The following is a 17,134-nucleotide window of genomic DNA, read 5'->3' as shown; positions in this document are numbered from 1 at the left end:
TGTATAATTTGTTCATTTCTTAATTTGATGATTCCTGTGGGCAAAATGTACTATCCCTATGGCAGACACAAGAAGTGAACCTGTTCGCCTGCAATTTGTAATGTTGCATTGCACAGCAAAACTTTACATTGCACAAGAGGTATCTTATGCATTGCCGCCCCCTGCTCCTGCACAACCAACTGAGCTAGAGCAGGGCATGCCAGTCACCCCGAATGTGATTGATCTCACCACCTCTGAGGTGTGGTGGGAGGAAAAAAGCAGTTTCTGCTTCTTAAAGGGACAGTAAACCTTAAAAATAATGTTATATAATTCTGCACATAGTGCAGAATTATATAACATTATATTAGCGCAACCTTTATAAAACAAAATTTCCCTTTTGATTTTTTAAAAAAACCCTGCTGTTTTACAGACCCGCTCTCTGTGATCTGCTGAGCGGGACTGTTTTTGATCTGCTGAGCGGGTCTGTGACTATACAGCTGGCCCGATGCGCTGTTTGAAAAAAACAGACCCGCTCAGCAGATCACAGAGAGCGGGTCTGTAAAACAGCAGGGGTTTTTTTAAAATTCAAAGGGGAAATTTTGTTTTATAAAGGTTGCGCTAATATAATGTTATATAATTCTGCACTATGCCTGAGGCAGCAGGCACACACATGAGGACCTGCTCCACGTAGCTCAAAAAGCTGCAAATACAACTTAATAAATCTAGCCCTTAGTCTCCCTTATTTTCTTAAAAAGAAAAAAGTTGTCATAAAGTTAGCTATGAACATTTACTACAGAAAAATATTTTTTTATTAAAAAAAGAAAGAATAAAATAACCCTTTACTGCTGTTTTAATGCTGCAAACCTTTTCACTACCACCTGGGCGCTGATCCTAGTTGTCAATAAAAATTGTTATGCCAGAGGTCAGTTTTACTTAAACACTTTCACTAAATCTCTTTCCTTCTTTCTCTCCTTTTATCTGATTAGGAGAATATGGACTTCCAGTCTTGTAGTTACATTTTAGACCTCTCTTTACATAACTTAGGCCAAGATTTGGAGTTCGGCGGTAGCCGTCAAAACCAGCGTTAGAGGCTCCTAACGCTGGTTTTGGGCGCCCGCTGGTATTTGGAGTCAGTGATTAAAGGGTCTAACGCTCACTTTTCAGCCGCGACTTTTCCATACCGCAGATCCCCCTACGCCATTTGCGTAGCCTATCTTTTCAATGGGATCTTTCTAACGCTGGTATTTAGAGTCGTTTCTGCAGTGAGCGTTAGAGCTCTAACGACAAAATTCCAGCCGCCTGAAAATAGCAGGAGTTAAGAGCTTTCTGGCTAACGCCGGTTTATAAAGCTCTTAACTACTGTACCCTAAAGTACACTAACACCCATAAACTACCTATGTACCCCTAAACCGAGCTCCCCCCACACCGCCGCCACTCGATTAAAATTTTTAACCCCTAATCTGCCGACCGCCACCTACGTTATACTTATGTACCCCTAATCTGCTGCCCCTAACCCCGCCGACCCCTGTATTATATCTATTCACCCCTAACCTGCCCCCTACAACGTCGCCGCCAGCTACTTACAATAATTAACCCCTAATCTTCCGACCGCAAATCGCCGCCACCTACGTTATCCCTATGTACCCCTAATCTGCTGCCCCTAACACCGCCGACCCCTATATTATATTTATTAACCCCTAATCTGCCCCCCTCAACGTCGCCGACACCTGCCTACACTTATTAACCCCTAATCTGCCGAGCGGACCTGAGCGCTACTATAATAAAGTTATTAACCCCTAATCCGCCTCACTAACCCGATCATAAATAGTATTAACCCCTAATCTGCCCTCCCTAATATCGCCGACACCTACCTTCAATTATTAACCCCTAAACTTCCGATCGGAGCTCACCGCTATTCTAATAAATGGATTAACCCCTAAAGCTAAGTCTAACCCTAACACTAACACCCCCCTAAGTTAAATATAATTTTTATCTAACGAAATTAATTAACTCTTATTAAATAAATTATTCCTATTTAAATCTAAATACTTACCTGTAAAATAAATCCTAATATAGCTACAATATAAATTATAATTATATTATAGCTATTTTAGGATTAATATTTATTTTACAGGCAACTTTGTAATTATTTTAACCAGGTACAATAGCTATTAAATAGTTATTAACTATTTAATAGTTACCTAGTTAAAATAATAACAAATTTACCTGTAAAATAAATCCTAACCTAAGTTATAATTAAACCTAACACTACCCTATCAATAAAATAATTAAATAAACTACCTACAATTACCTACAATTAACCTAACACTACACTATCAATAAATAAATTAAACACAATTGCTACAAATAAATACAATTAAATAAACTAGCTAAAGTACAAAAAATAAAAAAGAACTAAGTTACAGAAAATAAAAAAATATTTACAAACATAAGAAAAATATTACAACAATTTTAAACTAATTACACCTACTCTAAGCCCCCTAATAAAATAACAAAGCCCCCCAAAATAAAAAATTCCCTACCCTATTCTAAATTAAAAAAGTTACAAGCTCTTTTACCTTACCAGCCCTGAACAGGGCCCTTTGCGGGGCATGCCCCAAGAATTTCAGCTCTTTTGCCTGTAAAAGAATAAATACAATACCCCCCCCAACATTACAACCCACCACCCACATACCCCTAATCTAACCCAAACCCCCCTTAAATAAACCTAACACTAAGCCCCTGAAGATCTTCCTACCTTGTCTTCACCATCCAGGTATCACCGATCCGTCCTGGCTCCAACATCTTCATCCAACCCAAGCGGGGGTTGGCGATCCATAATCCGGTGCTCCAAAGTCTTCCTCCTATCCGGCAAGAAGAGGACATCCGGACCGGCAAACATCTTCTCCAAGCGGCATCTTCGATCTTCTTCCATCCGGTGCGGAGCGGGTCCATCTTGAAGCAGGCGACGCGGATCCATCCTCTTCTTCCGATGTCTCCCGACTAATGACGGTTCCTTTAAGGGACGTCATCCAAGATGGCGTCCCTCGAATTCCGATTGGCTGATAGGATTCTATCAGCCAATCGGAATTAAGGTAGGAATTTTCTGATTGGCTGATGGAATCAGCCAATCAGAATCAAGTTCAATCCGATTGGCTGATCCAATCAGCCAATCAGATTGAGCTCGCATTCTATTGGCTGTTCCGATCAGCCAATAGAATGCGAGCTCAATCTGATTGGCTGATGGGATCGGCCAATCGGATTGAACTTGATTCTGATTGGCTGATTCCATCAGCCAATCAGAAAATTCCTACCTTAATTCCGATTGGCTGATAGAATCCTATCAGCCAATCGGAATTCGAGGGACGCCATCTTGGATGACGTCCCTTAAAGGAACCGTCATTAGTCGGGAGACATCGGAAGAAGAGGATGGATCCGCGTCGCCTGCTTCAAGATGGACCCGCTCCGCACCGGATGGAAGAAGATCGAAGATGCCGCTTGGAGAAGATGTTTGCCGGTCCGGATGTCCTCTTCTTGCCGGATAGGAGGAAGACTTTGGAGCACCGGATTATGGATCGCCAACCCCCGCTTGGGTTGGATGAAGATCTTGGAGCCAGGACGGATCGGTGATACCTGGATGGTGAAGACAAGGTAGGAAGATCTTCAGGGGCTTAGTGTTAGGTTTATTTAAGGGGGGTTTGGGTTAGATTAGGGGTATGTGGGTGGTGGGTTGTAATGTTGGGGGGGGGGGGTATTGTATTTATTCTTTTACAGGCAAAAGAGCTGAAATTCTTGGGGCATGCCCCGCAAAGGGCCCTGTTCAGGGCTGGTAAGGTAAAAGAGCTTGTAACTTTTTTAATTTAGAATAGGGTAGGGAATTTTTTATTTTGGGGGGCTTTGTTATTTTATTAGGGGGCTTAGAGTAGGTGTAATTAGTTTAAAATTGTTGTAATATTTTTCTTATGTTTGTAAATATTTTTTTATTTTCTGTAACTTAGTTCTTTTTTATTTTTTGTACTTTAGCTAGTTTATTTAATTGTATTTATTTGTAGCAATTGTGTTTAATTTATTTATTGATAGTGTAGTGTTAGGTTAATTGTAGGTAATTGTAGGTAGTTTATTTAATTATTTTATTGATAGGGTAGTGTTAGGTTTAATTATAACTTAGGTTAGGATTTATTTTACAGGTAAATTTGTTATTATTTTAACTAGGTAACTATTAAATAGTTAATAACTATTTAATAGCTATTGTACCTGGTTAAAATAATTACAAAGTTGCCTGTAAAATAAATATTAATCCTAAAATAGCTATAATATAATTATAATTTATATTGTAGCTATATTAGGATTTATTTTACAGGTAAGTATTTAGCTTTAAATAGGAATAAGTTATTTAATAAGAGTTAATTAATTTCGTTAGATGTAAATTATATTTAACTTAGGGGGGTGTTAGTGTTAGGGTTAGACTTAGCTTTAGGGGTTAATACATTTATTAGAATAGCGGTGAGCTCCGATCGGAAGTTTAGGGGTTAATAATTGAAGGTAGGTGTCGGCGATGTTAGGGAGGGCAGATTAGGGGTTAATACTATTTATGATCGGGTTAGTGAGGCGGATTAGGGGTTAATAACTTTATTATAGTAGCGCTCAGGTCCGCTCGGCAGATTAGGGGTTAATAAGTGTAGGTAGGTGTCGGCGACGTTGTGGGGGGCAGATTAGGGGTTAATAAATATAACATAGGGGTCGGCGATGTTAGGGCAGCAGATTAGGGGTACATAGGGATAACGTAGGTGGCGGCGTTTTACGGAGCGGCAGATTAGGGGTTAATAAATATAATATAGGGGTCGGCGGTGTTAGGGGCAGCAGATTAGGGGTACATAGGTATAATGTAGGTTGCGGCGGTATACGGAGCGGCAGATTAGGGGTTAAAAAAAATATGCAGGGGTCAGCGATAGCGGGGGCGGCAGATTAGGGGTTAATAAGTGTAAGATTAGGGGTGTTTAGACTCGGGGTACATGTTAGGGTGTTAGGTGCAGACGTAGGAAGTGTTTCCCCATAGGAATCAATGGGGCTGCGTTAGGAGCTGAACGCTGCTTTTTTGCAGGTGTTAGGTTTTTTTTCAGCTCAAACAGTCCCATTGTTTCCTATGGGAGAATCGTGCACGAGCACGTTTTTGAGGCCGGCCGCGTCCGTAAGCAACTCTGGTATCGAGAGTTGCATTTGCGGTAAAAATGCTCTACGCTCCTTTTTTGGAGCCTAACGCAGCATTTGTTTTAACTCTCGATACCAGAGTTAAATTTATGGTGCGGCCAGAAAAAAGCCCGCGGAGCGTTAACAGCCCTTTTACCGCCGAACTCCAAATCTAGGCCTTAGTTTACTTTGCCCCTCCCACTGCAATCTACCCACAATCCTTAGCACAGACTGTAGACTCTATGCTTAGAGCAGTATTGTGCTGATAAGTGGCTCTTGTATCTCAGCAGCAAAACTATGTTTGTTGTAGAGTATTTATGGAACAGAAGATAAAATAATACAATGATCTTATGTTTTAGAAGATCTTGTTAATATACTATTGCTTGCAGAGCTACAAGTGTAGTGCTATTTATCGCTCCTGCTTGCATGTTAACTCCGCTAGAAGTACGCTTTTTTGCACGCGTATTACAAGTTGAAAGTAAAAAGATTTAGCATGAGTGCTAACCAGACGTGCGCAAAAAGGCGAACTTGGAATATTATTAATGTGTTAATGTATTCTCCCATAGGGGCCGATTTTGTCATCCCCCGAATGCTGCCTAATGCAGCAGTTTCCGCGCGAGCCTTCAGGCTTGCTGGAAACAGGAGTTAAGAAGCAGCGGTCTTATGAGCGCTGCTCCTTAACCCGTACGCCATCTCTCAGGCAACGTACAGCAACCAGCCTGATCAAATACGATTGGGTTGATTGACACCCCCTGCCAACGGCTGATTGGCCGCAAATCTGCTGGGGGCGGCATTGCACAAACAGATCACCAGAACTGCTTGTGCAATGTTAAATGCCGACAGTGTATGCAGTTGGAATTCAGCGTTGTCGGGCGGACATGATCGCTACAGCTGATCATGTCCGTCCGACACTTAATAAATTGGCCCCATAGACTTCAATGGAGCACAAAAAGTGGAAAAAAGAACCTAACAAGCTGTACAAACCCTATCACATTTAACCAAAATGCGCTAACCTGACATGAAATATTAATATTTCACATTCCAATTTTCTTCACATAGAAGAATAAGTTCTATTTATTCCTAAATACACATTTCTACATAACAGCGTAACAGTTAACCAGAGCTCTAAAGTTGCGCTATCCTGACGTGTGTTAAAATCAATTGTGCTTGAGCGAATGCATTTACTTTCGACCTGTAATATGCATGCTACTTCTGACGTGCGCAAATAGCCGCGATAAAGCCCTTTTCGATTGCGTGCAAACAGTTAGCGCGCCACTCATAATCTAGCCCAGCTGGAAGTGATTTGCTGTTCTGAATGTTATGAAGATGACTTTGACTTTGTGTTTAACCCTTTTTGAGGGGAGGCTGTTTAAGAAATAGTTCAATATTAAAATGCTCTAGCATGTTAGACCATCTTAGTATTGATTATTTATGTCCCTTTTAGAATGGCGAGCACAAATGAGGAAGTAAACAGTGTATAAGGCTGGCCGGAAACTTTCAGACTATAATCTGAGTGCACCTTTCCTTTTTAACATGCTGTAATGTCATCTGCTGTAAAAATACATCTTAATGATGACAATTTAAGCTTTGCATGTTTTATTTTGCAGTTTAAAAGTGAAATTTACTGTGTTCGCTTTCCAGTTGAAAACTATACCAAGGCTATTGAATCTGCAAAAACATACCTGCTCTTCCATCCCAACGATGAGGTTATGAATCAGAATTTGGCTTATTATGTTGCAGTTTTTGGAGAAGAACAGGGGAAATTAATTCAGCCTAGAGGGGTAAGTCAGTTGGAAAGTATAGTCTTAAGTAATATAAAAAAATATATCTCTAATTAATTTATAATATCACAATAGCATAGTCAACGCCGTACTATAACCTTTATAATTTACTGTATATAATAGTCTTATAGCAACACAAATTTGCCTACAATAAACAGCTGGGAAAGTAAGCACTTAAAGTGATGGTAAATCCTAGTGTTTTTTGAAACGCCAGGATTTACCAGTGCTATAAATAAAGGGGACTTCCAGTCATTTAAAGGGATACTAAAGAAAAAAAATTATTTCGTGATTCAGATAGAGTATGTAATTTTAAGCAACTTTCTAATTTACTATTATCATTTTTTTTCTTCGTTCTCTTGCTATCTTTATTTAAAAAGAAGGAATGTAAAGCTTAGGAGCCAGCCCATTTTCGGTTCAGCACCCTTGATAGCGCTTACTTATTGGAAGCTACATTTAGCCACCAATAAGCAATCATAACTCAGGTTCTGAACCAAAAATTGGCCGGCTCATAAGTTATAAAAATGTTATTTCATCACCAACTTCTTCAGTCATTAAAGAGGCAGTCTACTCCAGAATTTGTATTGTTTATAAACATAGATAATGCCTTTATTACCCATTCCCCCGTTTTGCATAACCAACACTTTTATAGTAATATGTGTTTTACCTCTGATTACCTTGTATCTAAGCCTATTTAGACTGCCCCCTTATTTCAGTTCTTTTGATAGACTTGCATTTTAGCCAATCAGTGCTGACTTAAAAATAACTCCATGGGAGTGAGCACAGTGTTATCTTTATGGCACACATGAACTAACTATGTCTAGCTGTGTAAAACTGTCAAAATACACTGAGATAAGAGGTAGCCTTCAAGGGCTTAGAAATTAGCATAGGTTTCTACCTAGGTTTAACATTCAACAAAGAATACTGAGAGAACAAAGCAAATTTGATGATAAAAGTAAATTGGATAGTTGTTTAAAATTGCATGCCCTATCTGAAACATGAAAGTTTAATTCTGTTTAGACTGTCCCTTTTTGCATGTCTATTTTGACTTCTATTTATGCAACTTAGAAAAATAAATTAATTTGCACATTTGGTACAAGATTTTGGTAAAATCCTGCAATAATTCTTATGAAATAAACTTTCATGAGATTTATCTTTTTCAAAATCTTGCAAGACTTTAGAGGTGAAAGAAAGGGCGATAGATACTTGCTTCCAGTCAAGGTAAATATATAACAATTTATATATGTACTTGTTTATGCGGTATTTCACATGCAGCTATATACACCCGTGTTCTTCCCAGGAACGTTTTAATGGGTGCAGCACCTAGCTGATTTTTCTGACCGCCCCAATTAAAATTTAAGCTAATATTACAAAATTTAATTATTTATTACACAAATGATCTTTAAACAAATGTATGTAAAGTTATGCAGTTAATTTGTGCTTTGGATAGCAGAAAACGCTATAATATTACAAAGTACTTCTCTGCCCCCCCACCCAACTACTTCATAATGACGCCCGAGCGGGCAAAGTTTTCCTTGGAGAACAATGTAGATATCTGACTTGAAAATGGTGCAGCTTATGGGCAAGTTTCTTAAAAAACCCAAACAAAACCCTAGCTCAATAGTGTGATAAAGGTTTCTTTGAACTAATGCTATTTCTCCAACATAGGTGTGTCCGGTCCACGGCGTCATCCTTACTTGTGGGATATTCTCTTCCCCAACAGGAAATGGCAAAGAGCCCAGCAAAGCTGGTCACATGATCCCTCCTAGGCTCCGCCTTCCCCAGTCATTCTCTTTGCCGTTGTACAGGCAACATCTCCACGGAGATGGCTTAGAGTTTTTTGGTGTTTAAATGTAGTTTTCTCCAACATAGGTGTGTCCGGTCCACGGCGTCATCCTTACTTGTGGGATATTCTCTTCCCCAACAGGAAATGGCAAAGAGCCCAGCAAAGCTGGTCACATGATCCCTCCTAGGCTCCGCCTACCCCAGTCATTCTCTTTGCCGTTGTACAGGCAACATCTCCACGGAGATGGCTTAGAGTTTTTTAGTGTTTAACTGCTTGGAGATTGAACGCTTGATCTTATCAAAACGAGGGTTCTCAGATTCTGTTATTGATACTCTTGTTCAGGCCAGAAAGCCTGTAACTAGAAAAATTTACCACAAAATATGGAAAAAATATATATGTTGGTGTGAATCTAAAGGATTCCCTTGGGACAAGGTAAAAATTCCTAAGATTCTATCCTTTCTTCAAGAAGGATTGGAGAAAGGATTATCTGCAAGTTCCTTGAAGGGACAGATTTCTGCCTTGTCTGTGTTACTTCACAAAAAGCTGGCAGCTGTGCCAGATGTTCAAGCCTTTGTTCAGGCTCTGGTTAGAATCAAGCCTGTTTACAAACCTTTGACTCCTCCTTGGAGTCTCAACTTAGTTCTTTCAGTTCTTCAGGGGGTTCCGTTTGAACCCTTACATTCCGTTGATATTAAGTTATTATCTTGGAAAGTTTTGTTTTTGGTTGCAATTTCTTCTGCTAGAAGAGTTTCAGAATTATCTGCTCTGCAGTGTTCTCCTCCTTATCTGGTGTTCCATGCAGATAAGGTGGTTTTACGTACTAAACCTGGTTTTCTTCCGAAAGTTGTTTCTAACAAAAACATTAACCAGGAGATAGTCGTGCCTTCTTTGTGTCCGAAACCAGTTTCAAAGAAGGAACGTTTGTTGCACAATTTGGATGTTGTTCGCGCTCTAAAATTCTATTTAGATGCTACAAAGGATTTTAGACAAACATCTTCCTTGTTTGTTGTTTATTCTGGTAAAAGGAGAGGTCAAAAAGCAACTTCTACCTCTCTCTCTTTTTGGATTAAAAGCATCATCAGATTGGCTTATGAGACTGCCGGACGGCAGCCTCCTGAAAGAATCACAGCTCATTCCACTAGGGCTGTGGCTTCCACATGGGCCTTCAAGAACGAGGCTTCTGTTGATCAGATATGTAGGGCAGCGACTTGGTCTTCACTGCACACTTTTACCAAATTTTACAAGTTTGATACTTTTGCTTCTTCTGAGGCTATTTTTGGGAGAAAGGTTTTGCAAGCCGTGGTGCCTTCCATTTAGGTGACCTGATTTGCTCCCTCCCTTCATCCGTGTCCTAAAGCTTTGGTATTGGTTCCCACAAGTAAGGATGACGCCGTGGACCGGACACACCTATGTTGGAGAAAACAGAATTTATGTTTACCTGATAAATTACTTTCTCCAACGGTGTGTCCGGTCCACGGCCCGCCCTGGTTTTTTAATCAGGTCTGATAATTTATTTTCTTTAACTACAGTCACCACGGTATCATATGGTTTCTCCTATGCAAATATTCCTCCTTTACGTCGGTCGAATGACTGGGGTAGGCGGAGCCTAGGAGGGATCATGTGACCAGCTTTGCTGGGCTCTTTGCCATTTCCTGTTGGGGAAGAGAATATCCCACAAGTAAGGATGACGCCGTGGACCGGACACACCGTTGGAGAAAGTAATTTATCAGGTAAACATAAATTCTGTTTTTATTCTTCAATCAAGAGTTTGTTATTTTAAAATAGTGCTGGTATGTACTATTTACTCTGAAACAGGAAAGAGATGAAGATTTCTGTTTGTAAGAGGAAAATGATTTTAGCAACCGTTACTAAAATCGATGGCTGTTTCCACACAGGACTGTTGAGAGGAATTAACTTCAGTTGGGGGAAACAGTGAGCAGACTTTTGCTGCTTGAGGTATGACACATTTCTAACAAGACTCGGTAATGCTGGAAGCTGTCATTTTCCCTATGGGAACCGGTAAGCCATTTTCTTAGTTTAAGTAAAAGAATAAAGGGCTTCATTAGGGCTTAAAAAACTGGTAGACATTTTTCTGGGCTAAAACGATTACTTTACTAAGTATATTTGGCAGATTATTACTTTTAATAGTTGTTAAATCTTGGGGATTGTTTTAATAAAAACGGCAGGCACTGTATTGGACACCTTTTTCACTGGGGGCCTTTTCTAGTCATAGACAGAGCCTCATTTTCGCGCCTCTAATGCGCAGTTGTTTTTGGAAAGCATGGCATGCAGATGCATGTGTGAGGAGCTAAGAACCACTGAAAAAGCTTATAGAAGGCATCATTTGGTATCGTATTCCCCTCTGGGCTTGGTTGGGTCTCAGCAAAGCAGATACCTGGGACTGTATAGGGGTTAAATGTAAAAACGGCTCCGGTTCCGTTATTTTAAGGGTTAAAGCTTTCAAATTTGGTGTGCAATACTTTTAAGGCTTTAAGTTACTGTGGTGAAATTTTGGTGAAATTTGAACAATTCCTTCATACTTTTTCACATATTCAGTAATAAAGTGTGTTCAGTTTGAAATTTAAAGGGACAGTAACGGTTTTATTGTAAAACGTTTTTTGTGCTTTGTTGACAAGTTTAAGCCTGTTTAACATGTCTGAACCATCAGATAACGATGTTCTATATGTATGAAAGCCAATGTGTCTCCCCATTTAAATATATGTGATATATTTGTGTCATAATGTCCAAACAAAGTAGGGATAATAATGCCATAGATATGATATTGCCCAAGATGATTCCTCTAATGAGGGGAGTAAGCATGGTACTGCATCATCCCCTTCTGTGTCTACACCAGTTTTGCCCACACAAGAGGCCCCTAGTACATCTAGTGCGCCAATACTTATTACCATACAACAATTAATGGCTGTAATGGATAATTCTATTGCATGCATTTTTTCCAAAATGCCTACTTATCAGAGAAAGCGTGATTGCTCTGTTTTAAACACTGAAGAGCAAGAGGACGCTGATGATATCTGTTCTGACATACCCTCACACCTATCTGAAGGGGCCAGGAGGGAGGTTTTGTCTGAGGGAGAAATTTCAGATTCAGGGAAAATTTCTCAACAAGCAGAACCTGATATTGTAACTTTTAAATTTAAATTTCAACATCTCCACGCACTACTTAAGGAGGTATTATCTACTCTGGATGATTGTGACAATTTGGTCATTCCAGAGAAATTAGGTAAGATGGATAAGTTCCTAGAGGTTCCGGTGCCCCCCGATGTTTTTCCTATACCCAAGCGGGTGGCGGACATAGTAAATAAGGAGTGGGAAAGGCCCGGCATACCTTTTGTCCTCCCCCTATATTTAAGAAATTAGTTCCTATAGTCGACCCCAGAAAGGACTTATAGCATACAGTCCCCAAGGTCGAGGGGGCGGTTTCTACTCTAAACAAACGCACTTCTATTCCTATAGAAGATAGTTGTGTTTTCAAGATCCTATGGATTAAAGGTTAGAGGGTTTGCTTAAAAAGATGTTTGTTCAGCAAGGTTACCTTCTACAACCAATTTCATGCATTGTTCCTGTCACTACAGCTGCGTGTTTCTGGTTCGAAGAACTAGAAAAGTCGCTCAATAAAGAATCTTCGTACGAGGAGGTTTTGGACAGAGTTCAAGCTCTTAAATTGGCTAACTCTTTTTTATTTTAGATGCCGCTTTGCAATTAGCTAGATTAGCGGCGAATAATTCAGGGTTTGCTATCGTGGCGCGCAGAGCGCTTTTGCTTAACATCCCTTTCAAGGGTAAAACACTGTTTGGCCCTGACTTGAAAGAGATTATTTCAGACATCACTGGGGGAAAGGGCCACGCCCTTCCTCTGGATAGGTCTTTTAAGGCTAAAAAGAAGCCAAATTTTCGTCCCTTTCGCAGAAACGGACCAGCCTCAAATTCTACACCCTCTAAGCAAGAGGGTAATACTTCTCAAACCAAGCCAGCCTGGAGGCCGATGCAAGGCTGGAACAAGGGTAAGCAGGCCAAGTCACCTGCCACTGCTACCAAAACAGCATGAAGTGTTGGCCCCCGATCTGGGAAGGATCTGGTGGGGGGCAGACTTTCTCTCTTTGCTCAGGCTGGGGCAAGAGATGTTCAGGATCCTTGGGCGCTAGAAATAGTTTCCCAAGGTTATCTCCTGGAATTCAGGGAACTACCCCCAAGGGGAAGGTTCCACGGGTCTCAATTATCTTCGAACAGGCATTCTTACACTGTGTAGAAGACCTGTTAAGCATGGGAGTGATTCATCCTGTTCCATTAGGAGAACAAGGGATGGGTTTTTACTCCAACCTGTTCATAATTCCCAAAAAAGAGGGAACATTCAGACCTATTTTAGATCTCAAGATTCTAAACAAGTTTCTAAGGGTTTCATCATTCAAAATGGAAACCATTCGAACGTTCCTTCCTACCATCCAGGAAGGTCAATTCATGACCACGGTGGACTTAAAGGATGCGTACCTACGTATTCCTATCCACAAGGAACATTTTCGGTTCCTAAGGTTCGCCTTTCTGGACAAGCATTACCTGTGGCACTTCCATTCGGATTAGCCACTGCTCCAAGGATTTTCACAAGGGTACTAGGGTCCCTTCTAGCGGTGCTAAGACCAAGGGGCATTGCAGTAGTACCTTACTTGGACGACATCCTGATTCAAGTGTCGTCTCTGTCAAAAGCAAGGGCTCATACGGACATTGTCCTAGCCTTTCTCAGTTCTCACAGGTGGAAAGTGAACATAGAAAAAAGTTCTCTGTCCCCGTCAACAAGAGTTCCCTTCTTGGGAACAATAATAGTTTCCTTAGAAATGAAGGTTTTTCTGACAGAGGCCAGAAAATCAAAACTTCTAAGCTCTTGTCAGGTACTTCATTCTGTTCTTCTTCCTTTTTATAGCGCAGTCCATGGAAGTAATAGGTTTGATGGTTGCGGCAATGGACATAGTTCCTTTTGCACGAATTCATCTAAGACCATTGCACCTGTGCATGCTCAGACAGTGGAATGGGGATTATACAGACTTGTCTCCGACGATACAAGTAGATCAAATAACCAGAGGTTCACTCCGTTGGTGGCTGACCCTGGACAACCTGTCACAGGGAATGAGCTTCCGCAGACCAGAATAGGTCATTGTCACGACCAACGCCAGTCTGGTGGGCTGGGGCGCGGTCTGGGAACCCCTGAAAACTCAGGGTCTATGGTTTCGGGAAGACTCTCTTCTCCCGATAAACATAATGGAACTGAGAGCGATATTCAATGCTCTCAAGGCTTGGCCTCGACTAGCAAAGGCCAAACTCATAAGGATTCAATCAGACATCATGACGACTGTTACATATATCAACCATCAGGGGGTAACAAGGAGTTCCCTGGCGATGGAGGAGCATCCGGGGGAGTGGGAACTCCATCTGGAAATCTTTGCCCAACTAACTCAATTATGGGGCATTCCAGACATGGTTCTGATGGCCTCTCGTCAGAACTTCATGGTCCCTTGTTACGGGTCCAAATCCAGGGATCCCAATGCGACTCTATTGGATACAATAGTAGCACCTTGGATCTTCAACCTAGCTTATGTATTCCCACCGTTTCCTCTCATTTCCAGGCTGGTAGCCAGGATCAATCTGGAGAGGGCTTCGGTGACCTTGATAGTTCCTGTGTGGCCACGCAGGACTTGGTATGCAGACCTGGTGAATGTGTCATCGGCTCCACCATGGAAGCTACCTTTGAGACAGGACCTTCTTATTCAGGGTCCATTCGAACATCCGAATCTGGTTTTCCTCCAACTGACTGCTTGGAGTTTGAACGCTTGATTTTATCAAAGCGTGGGTTTTCAGATTCTGTAATAGATACTCTTATTCAGGCTAGAAAGCCTGTAACTAGAAAAATTTACCATAATATATGGAAAAAATATATCTGTTGGTGTGAATCTAAAGGATTCCCATGGAACAAGATAAAAATTCCTAAGATTCTTTCCTTTCTACAAGAAGGTTTGGAGAAAGGATTTTCTGCGAGTTCTCTGAAGGGACAGATCTCTGCTTTATCTGTTTTACTTCACAAAAGGCTGGCAGCTGTGCCAGACGTTTAAGCGTTTGTTCAGGCTCTGGTTAGAATCAAGCCTGTTTACAGACCTTTGACTCTTCCCTGGAGTCTTAATCTAGTTCTTTCAGTTCTTCAAGGGGTTCTGTTTGAACCCTTACATTCCGTAGATATTAAGTTATTATCTTGGAAAGTTTTGTTTTAGGTTGCAATTTCTTCCGCTAGAAGAGTTTCTGAGTTATCTGCTCTGCAGTGTTCTCCGCCCTATCTGGTCCATGCAGATAAGGTGGTTTTACGTACTGAGCCTGGTTTTCTTCCGAAGGTTGTTTCCAACAAAAATATTAACCAGGAGATAGTTGTACCTTCTTTGTGTCCGAATCCAGTTTCATAGAAGGAACGTTTGTTACACAATTTGGACGTTGTCCGTGCTCTAAAATTCTATTTAGATGCTACAAAGGATTTCAGACAAACATCTTCCTTGTTTGTTGTTTATTCTGGTAAAAGGAGAGGTCAAAAAGCAACTTCTACCTCTCTATCTTTTTGGCTTAAAAGCATCATCAGATTGGCTTATGAGACTGCCGGACGGCAGCCTCCTGAAAGAATCACAGCTCATTCCACTAGGGCCGTGGCTTCCACATGGGCCTTTAAGAACGAGGCTTCTGTTGATCAGATATGTAAGGCAGCGACTTGGTCTTCACTGCACACTTTTACCAAATTTTACAAATTTGATACTTTTGCTTCTTCTGAGGCTATTTTTGGGAGAAAGGTTTTGCAAACCGTGGTGCCTTCCATCTAGGTGACCTGATTTGCTCCCTCCCATCATCCGTGTCCTAAAGCTTTGGTATTGGTTCCCACAAGTAAGGATGACGCCGTGGACCGGACACACCTATGTTGGAGAAAACAGAATTTATGTTTACCTGATAAATTACTTTCTCCAACGGTGTGTCCGGTCCACGGCCCGCCCTGGTTTTTTAATCAGGTCTGATGATTTATTTTCTTTAACTACAGTCACCACGGTATCATATGATTTCTCCTATGCAAATATTCGTCCTTTACGTCGGTCGAATGACTGGGGAAGGCGGAGCCTAGGAGGGATCATGTGACCAGCTTTGCTGGGCTCTTTGCCATTTCCTGTTGGGGAAGAGAATATCCCACAAGTAAGGATGACGCCGTGGACCGGACACACCGTTGGAGAAAGTAATTTATCAGGTAAACATAAATTCTGTTTTTAGGAAAGCAATATTATGTTGAATAACGCCCCTCCCCTTTGCTTACGGCGTATCACTGCTTTCTGCTGTACACAAGCCTTTAGTACTAAGCTAAAAATGGTTTTGTCCTCTTGCAGAACATTAAGACCTACATACAGCGCAGCCTGCTGGAGAAGGAACTACTATTTTTTGCCTACGACTCATTTGGAATTCCTTTTGTTGATCCGGTGAGTTTATGCATGACCATAACTATTTCTAAAATTTAGTAGATTGCTCTGTACAAACCATTTATTGCCTTATTTTGTTCTTTCCTAGAAACTATATATACAGGTACAAATGCCAAAATCCAGCTTTTCTATTAAAAATTAAAAAAAAAATACAATTATTAAAAATGAATTTTTTCCCCACCAGTACATTTTTCCCCACCAGAAGTCTTCTTTGTCTTTGGTTTGGCTTTTGTGCTCTAAAACGCAAATGCTAGTCTATATTTATTTAAAACAACTACTATTACTGATTACAGTACTGTACTATATTTCTGATGGTACTATTTATAAAAAAAGGATTAACAACTATGTTGCATGTATAAGCTGTACAGTGACATGCAATATTCCTAATATTGTGACATAACATACACTTGCTCCCATCCCCTCTACGAGCTGTCCCATTTTACAGATCTAAATATGCAAATATTCCAAAATCCAAACTATTCTGAAATCTAAACCTTTTCCGTCCCAAGCAGGTTGGATAAAGGGTTTTGTACCTGAAATGTAAACTTAAAGTGATAGTAAATTCTAGCATTTGTGAAACGCTTGGATTTACCAGTGCAACATATAAAGTGGACTTTCAGTCATGTAGTATAAAACACTTCATGCTGAAATTTCCTTTATTTGTCTGCAGCGTTCACTGGCCGCAGGCGGCCGGCAGCAGAACGCTATTTTTTTCAATGAGGTGACGTTTACACCTCTTAACTAATAGCTGTGTGCCCCACCTGGCATTATGCCGGATAGCTAGCATGCTATTGGCCAAGATCACCTCAGTGACAAAATAGCGCTCTGCCGTGGGCGGCCTGAGGTGCTCAGCGCGCGAACGCAGCAGACAAAGGAACTTTCAGCATGAAGTATTTTATACTT

The 17,134-nt window shown here is 40.8% G+C and overlaps 1 protein-coding gene across 1 annotated transcript in view; it reads left to right on the top strand.

Moving 5' to 3' along the window:
• Positions 1–17,134, top strand: part of P3H1 (prolyl 3-hydroxylase 1) — a 92,517-nt gene that overhangs the window by 28,029 nt on the left and 47,354 nt on the right. Inside the window, exons 5-6 of the mRNA XM_053690568.1 lie at positions 6,808–6,947; positions 16,142–16,231. Coding sequence (XP_053546543.1) covers positions 6,808–6,947; positions 16,142–16,231 — 230 coding nt within the window. The remainder of the gene's footprint in view (positions 1–6,807; positions 6,948–16,141; positions 16,232–17,134) is intronic.

This window comes from Bombina bombina, chromosome 8, assembly GCF_027579735.1.
Source record: "Bombina bombina isolate aBomBom1 chromosome 8, aBomBom1.pri, whole genome shotgun sequence".
Lineage (NCBI taxonomy): Eukaryota > Metazoa > Chordata > Amphibia > Anura > Bombinatoridae > Bombina > Bombina bombina.
This window is presented reverse-complemented; position numbering and strand designations above follow the sequence as displayed.